At 41.9% G+C, this 7,106-nt stretch overlaps 1 protein-coding gene across 1 annotated transcript; it reads left to right on the forward strand.

Annotated features, from left to right (window-relative positions):
* The first annotated feature begins 406 nt into the window (after positions 1-406).
* LOC117371151 (heme transporter hrg1-A-like) lies at positions 407-4,675 on the forward strand. The gene is made up of 3 exons (XM_033966776.2): positions 407-813; positions 2,821-2,988; positions 3,398-4,675. Exons 1-3 carry the CDS (start codon positions 684-686, stop codon positions 3,532-3,534), a joined length of 435 nt encoding a protein of 144 aa, XP_033822667.1. The 5' UTR covers positions 407-683; the 3' UTR covers positions 3,535-4,675.
* Positions 4,676-7,106: the final 2,431 nt, after the last annotated feature.

Genomic DNA, 7,106 nt, shown 5'->3' on the forward strand with positions numbered 1-7,106 from the left:
AGTCCTGTTTTCAGAAGCTCAGAATATAAAACCTGTCGCCATCCTTCACCTGTCTCCATGTTGCCAATTAAAAAGCCAATTATATAAATCCTAAATAGAATAATTCTAATATATTCAAAATGACAAAGCAGAGACACATGGACAGAGGAGGTCAAGGCAGAGCAGAAGAGGACATCAGAGCAGAGACGGACTGTGGTTTAATGTGACAGAAAAGACTGTAAACACATACAAAAGACATTTAGATTATTATCATTCGGTTATTGTCAATCTTTTCTCCAAGTTTTAATTCACTGAAATGACCCATTACTTCACTGAACTATAGTCCAACTGAACTATAGTCCAAACACATTCTCATGATGCTGGGATCCTCCGGCCCAATCTGGCAACCCACCTGTGACGTAAACCCGCTGTGCGTGTGACGTAAACTCGACGTGCATATTTTAGTGAGCAGAACCACAACATCTCTCTTAAAGCGTGTTTACTGTGGACTGGGGTCGGTGCTGCGGGTTTCAGGATGAACGATTCCTTTTGACTCCACAGTTCGGTTCTTTTGGTCCGTGAGGTTTTACGCAGCGCGGCCGTGGAGCTCTGAGCTCTTTATTCAGTTCTTTTTGTCACTAGCGCTGCCCGGCTCGCTCCCCTTGGAGTTTTTGCGTTTTTTTGTTTTTGTTGTTTTTGTGATTATGGCTCTAAATAAGACGTACCTGCACGTGGCGTACGCGTGCGTGGGCGCGCTCGTGGGGTTTTCTGCCTTTTTGGTTTGGAACATCGCGTACAGCCAACCGTGGACCGCGGCCATGGGGGGACTCTCAGGTAACCACGAGGAACGGCTCCTCTCTGCAGGGAACCGGCTCCTCTCTCCGGGGTCAGGCTGGTGTTGAGTAAATACTGTGTTTGTTTTTTGTTTTTTTTTAAATGTCATAATTATATGTAACGGCCCAGATGAGTCTGATCTATTGTAATGTTTCCTCATCTCAAATAGACCTGGAGTTGTGTTTTGTTGCATTCACACATGTTTAACACACAAACCCTGCATATTTAGGCTGAGCTCTTTTCGCAAACTGAAAACACTCTGTTCCACCTTGTGATGTCATCATGTGGTAATACAGGAATTGCTCCTCTGTGTTTTTAAACTCCGTACTCCTTCACTGGAATCATTTGGAATATTTCAGTACTAGAACTGCCAATCTCTACTGAACTAAAGGTAAAAGGAGCTGTTAATTTGAAAGTACCACTTCATGACATCACAAGGTAGAACAGAGGAGAAAAAAACCAACTCCAGGTATGTTTTTAAGAAGGACATGAGAACATGGAATAAAGCTCTAAACTCAATTTTGTGTGACACAGCAGCTTTCACTTGTATTTTTGTGATTTCATGTTTACAAAATGGCATCCGATGTTGATGCTCGGGCGTTATGTCTGCCATAAAGTTTAGTTCTAAACATCCAGACGAACTGAACCAGAACTACACCGTGTCTAAACTGGGACTAAACCGGGTCTTATCTGTGTCTCCTCATGTTGTGTAAAGTTTGTTGTCTGAGTGCAGCTGGAGCAATGTCTTTGTTAAACTGGATTATGTAACTCAGAGATCTGATAAACCTGGGTCAAAGTCCGGTTCAAAGTGAGTCTGTCACCTATGACCTCGCAGTTATCAGACGCTGTTACTTTTTACAATTTGAGCCATTGTGCCAATGCTAGGCCCTTATAAACCAGGACTAAACCAGGTAGTTCATATAATGTTCTCTGTTCAGTGACACCCTGTATCAGACCAGACAGGTGTTTGTCGTGTCATGTGAGCTCTGTCGTGTCATGTGACCTCTGAAGCCTCATTCTTTGTCACATTTTTTTCAGTTTCATAAAAAGCTGAAAATTCACATGATAAAAACATAACTCAGCAGATTTGAAAAACGCCGCATCATGGTTCAAACTGAAAAGGTTTGAGGAACAATGATGTCGGCTTTTTTGTTTCCTGTTTTTAAACTGGACTTTTGTCTCTGATGCAAAAATGTTTTAGTTGTAAAATAAAGATTCTTAAGTCTTAAAGTGCCACACGGGACTCAAACATAAATGTGCAAATGATTCTCATCTCAAAAAAGGAAAAGACTCAAATGAACAGAATGGGTCAGAGGCATTGGGTGAAATGATCCAAATGTGGTGATAGCCATCTATTTTCTTCCTCTGATCTGGGACTGGGGCAGCAGTCTAAGCAGGGACTCCCAGACTTCCTTCACCCCAGACACGTCCTCTAGCTCCTCCGGTGGGACACCAAGGCGTTGACAGGCCAGCCGAGAGACCTAGTCCCTTCAGTGTGTCCTGGGTCTTCCCTGGGGCCTCCTCCTCCTCCGGTGAGACATGAACACCTCCCCGGGAAGCGTCCAGGAGGCATCCTGAACAGATGCCTGAGCCTCCTCAGCTGCTCCTCTCGACTTGTATGAGCAATGACTCTACTCTGAGCGCTGTGTGTTCATGTGCTTTTGGTCGGACGTTTAAAAGGCAATCTGCTTGTGACTCAGTGTTTTGAGCAGAAACTATCCAACCACATTAGTGACCCTCTCCCAAGCGGAGTGACCTCCCACAGGAGTGACCCCACACTCCATGTTCACTTTGTCCTAAACACCTTCAGTCTGTTTGATGTGAAATCTTTTGACTTCACAGATTTTTGCCTCTGACGCCACATATCAGGACGTTTGTGCTGCTTCGACCTTTCACATTAGTTTGACCTGAGCAAACGCCTCAGCGTCATGTTTATGGTTTATCCCACAGCCCCTGAAAGCACCACCATTTTACTGTTTGTTAATGTGTCTCCTCTCTCCTCCTCAGGTGTGCTTGCCCTCTGGACTTTGACCTCTCACCTCATGTACCTTCAGGATTTCTGGAGGACATGGCTCAAAGGTCTTAAATTCTTCTTCTGTGTTGGAGTCATGTTTTCTGTTGTCGCCGTCATCGCTTTTATCGCCTTTATCTCCATCGCAATCCATGCCAAAGAATGTGAGTATCCTCTGCACCTCCTTCACCATCTGACCATCTGCACCTCCTCTGAACCCTCTGACCCCCTCCTCTGTACCCTCTGACCCTTCCCACACCCTCTGACCCTCCTCTGCTCCTCTCACCCTTCTCTGTACCTCTGAACCTCTCTTCTTCCCACTATCCTCTTTTGACTCCTCTGTTCATCCCTCTTCCAGTTCTTTCTGACCCTCAGTCTGTATCTGTTCATCCTTCTCTCCTCTTTCTGACCCCTATCATCTTCCCCTCTTCCATTTTTTTCTGACCCTCAAGGCTGTATCTTCTTTCTGATCCCTCTCTTGTCTCTTTCTGACCCTCTCCTCTCTCTCTGACCCTCTTCTTTCTCCTCTTTCTGACCCTCTCTAATTTTCTGACCCTCTCTTGTCTCTTGCAGCTCTTTCTGACCCTCACAGTCTGTATCTCTCCGGTGTGTGGAGTCTGATGAGTCTGAAGTGGGCGTTCCTTCTCTCTCTCTCGTCTCATCGATATCGCAAAGAGTTCTCTGACCTTAGCATCCTCAGCGACTTCTGACCCAAAAAGCGCCCCCCGTCTGTGACCCCTGAAAGCGCACCATGTCTGTGTCGTCTGAGAGCGCCCCCTGTCTGAGAGCGGCCCCGTTTAATACGCCGCAGTGAAGCAGTAAGCTTCTCTCCACGGAGACAAACAGGTGACTGTACCGGGCCAAGTCACAGGTCAGATCTGTGGAGAGACGACTCTGCTCACAGTTTATATTGTTAATTATACGCTCAAAAATGCCTCGCAAACATTAAGCTCATAATTGAATTAATGCAAAATATATAGGTTTAATGACATACTATGGAATATTCCAGGCAAAGTAATCAGGTCTCCATGGAGACAAGCAGGTATCAGATCCCCACCATAAAAGTTAGTGTAACTTTAATATGTCCAGAATGTTTTATATTTTATCTTTTGTTTGGTAAGAATAAAAATAGCAGTACACTGTTTCTCCTGTGTCCACCAGAGGGCGTTGTTACTCCATTGTTCATAACCCGGACAGTGTCTCATCAAATTTATTCTAAAAGTAGTTTCAGTTTCATTTTGTTTCATTTAGAGAAGTTTGTATCTCGTCACATTTATTTTAAAAGTAGCTTCAGTTTATTTTTGTGATGTTTCGTGGCTTCATGAAAGTTTTTTTTTTTTTTGTGTGTGTGCAGTTTTCATGCTTGTTTTGACTCCGAGTAAGATTGAATCTTAAATATTGTGTCATTTCAGTGTTTATATTGCTCTTGTTTATATTATCATTGCTTTGTGACATTTTAAACTTCAACAAAATGAAAGTGTTTTTCAGTCAAAATCTTAAATGTGACGAAGTTTTGGTGAAATAAGCCTGACCTGTGTCTGCAAAATGTTCCGTGTTTGTGTAATGTTAAAAAGATGAAGATGAGTTTGTTTCTGACGCTTTTAGTTTTTCGTCAGATTAAATGTGATTTTTAAACAAAAGTTGAGTCTTGACTTTTCAAATTTTTAATTTGACTTTGTCACATTTTATCAGAGCTGTTTATATTTGATGATATTGTTTTAATCAAGGTGTAGATCCACTCTGTAAATATCAGTTATTATGGTGTATGTATGTGTGGCCCATTCTGATTTAAACAAGGGTTAATCAGTATTAATGTTTATTTTTTAAAGATTTCATAAACCACCAAAACCCATTTTAAATGTATTTTTAATTACTCCAACAACAACTGATGTTACCATTATCACTGCCTTTGCTATGACTACTACTACAGTACTACAGCTACTACTATCACTGCCACTACTAGTACCTCAACTATCGCCTCTACTAGTACAGCTCCATGTTCTTTCTGCTCCTCCTCCCTCTGCTCTTCCCTCTCTTCCTCCCTCTGCTGCTCCTTCGCAGTGTACCTCATGTCTGTATTTCCTTCTAAACCCTGAGCCTTTTTCTGAAATCCCTTTTGAAGATATTTTAAAGTACTTTGAAGTCCTGGTGCTGTGTGAGTGAGGTCGGGGGGTTCGGGTGGAGGTGGGGTTTTGGGGGTCAGAGGTTGAAGCGGTGTGTCTGAGGATTTTAAAGGTAAAATCTCAGAGCATTTGGACTGATCCAGATTTATGAAGAAACAACAGCCTCAAGCTCTTAACACAACAATATACACTCTATATCTCTCCATATATGCATGTAAATCTATGCGTGTGTGTGTGTATGTGTGTATATATATGTATATATATATATACCCTCCTCTCCCTCTCTGTTTCTTCACTGTGTTGTCGGAACGTTGTAGTTTTGTTTCCATGGTAACAGTTGTTTTTAACTTTAAAGCTGTAAAAAGTGACAGTAAAAAGAGAAAAACAAACCGGAAAGAGATGGAGGGAGGAGAGGAAGGATGAGAGGAGAGGGGGAGACAGAACCAGGATGAGGGACAGAGGGAGAGAGAAAGGAAGGAGGGAAACTGAGAGCGATGGGGCAGTAGGGTGGAGACGGAGAGGTGGACAGAGGGCACAGACACAGAGAGAAGGGGGTTGGAGAAGAGAGGAGGGCAGGTCTAGATCTGCTGTTCACTTTATACTGGAGATGCTTAAGTCAAATGAATGTGTGACATGGAGAGAGCGAAAGACATGAGAGAGAGGGGAGAGGAGAGAAAAAAGCCCCATCTGAAATGCATTTAAAAAATACACAAGATAAAGAGCCACTGCATAATTTTTCTAACTGAGGCCAAGGCACCTGTTTGTTCCTATGGAGATGTTCTTGCTTTGCCCGAATGGTTCCACAGTGAGGCTATAATCTCGGTCCTGCGTGGCTCTACTCACTCTGGCACATTTACACTCTGTACTTGCACACTGACTCATGACGAGCGGCTAGCATCTCCACAGAGACAAATAGCATCTCCACAGAGACAAGCATCTCCACAGAGACAAATGTCTCCAGAGACAAGCATGTCCACAGACACAAACAGTAAGCATCTCCACAGAGCTGACGTGACGTCACACTGTCACTTTTTCACAGTCTGTGGGAGGGACATCGATATTAGTTGATAGTTGATAACAGTTTAATGCAACTTTTTTTTATAAACAGGATGTTTATTTTACTGACACATTAAATGTTTTTAAGCAGAGCCACATTAAAGATGTGTAGTTCACTCACATTTGAGTTTCATCACGTGATTCTCAAAAACATCTTATTCAGAACAAAATTAATTAAATTAAATAATTATAATACATTATAATACATTTCTCCTTTGTGTTTCTCTTTTATGTTTCTCCTTTCTGTTTCTTCTTTACGTTTCATTTTTACATTTCTTCTTTAGGTTTTATCTTTACGTTTCTTCTTTGTTTTTTCTTTACGTATCACCTTCATGTTTCTCTTTTATGTTTCTTCTTTACGTTTCATCTTTATGTTTCTACTTTGCGTTTTATCTTTACATTTCATCTTTACGCTTCTTCTTTATATTTCTTCTTTATGTTTCTCCTATATGGTTCTCCTTGATGTTTCTTCTTTATGATTCTCCTTTACGTTTCTTCTCTATGTTTCTTCTTTATGTTTCTTCTTTATGTTTGTCCTTCATGTTGTTTTTTTTTCCTCCTTTTTTTTGAGTTGCCTTGTTTGTTTTTGACACAAATGCCCTGTGTGTCTCTGATTGATTAATCCACCTGTCAATCACGTCTGGAATTGGAGGTGGAGTCCGGCTCCAGATCCTCTTTGTAAAGGTCAAAGAGCATGGTTCTGGATGGACAGGTCAATATTTGGCACTACAAACAGGACCAGTCAATGATCTGTTCAGTGGGCCGTCGGTGGGCTGGTCATTGGGCTGTTTATTGTTCTACACTTCATTTATGCAGCACAGCCTTCAGTTCTTTAGCTGTCGAATTATGCATCTAGAGCCAGACATGAGACTGACCATAACATACTACAAACATGTATCGGACACTGGTCAGACAGGACGCTGGTCAGACAAGGCACCGGTCAGACAGGTTAAGAAATATGATTAATAAAGATGAATATTGATAAATAACATTTAAATATGAGTTTATCTGTGTTGAATCAGAAGACTTTTATTGCCATTGTCAGTGAACACAGCTCACAAACTAGGAACTCTCTCTGGTGATAAAGTGCAACATAAAAACAC

This window comes from Periophthalmus magnuspinnatus, chromosome 5, assembly GCF_009829125.3.
Source record: "Periophthalmus magnuspinnatus isolate fPerMag1 chromosome 5, fPerMag1.2.pri, whole genome shotgun sequence".
In the NCBI taxonomy this organism is placed as follows: Eukaryota; Metazoa; Chordata; class Actinopteri; order Gobiiformes; family Gobiidae; genus Periophthalmus; species Periophthalmus magnuspinnatus.

What these genes read in the sequence shown, in the direction of transcription:
- LOC117371151 (XM_033966776.2), top strand. Translation starts at nt 684, where the DNA reads ATGGCTCTAAATAAGACGTACCTGCACGTGGCGTACGCGTGCGTGGGC. An exon ending in GGCCATGGGGGGACTCTCAG is followed by an intron (nt 814 to 2,820) that starts GTAACCACGAGG and finishes TCTCCTCCTCAG; the next exon opens with GTGTGCTTGCCCTCTGGACT. An exon ending in CGCAATCCATGCCAAAGAAT is followed by an intron (nt 2,989 to 3,397) that starts GTGAGTATCCTC and finishes TGTCTCTTGCAG; the next exon opens with CTCTTTCTGACCCTCACAGT.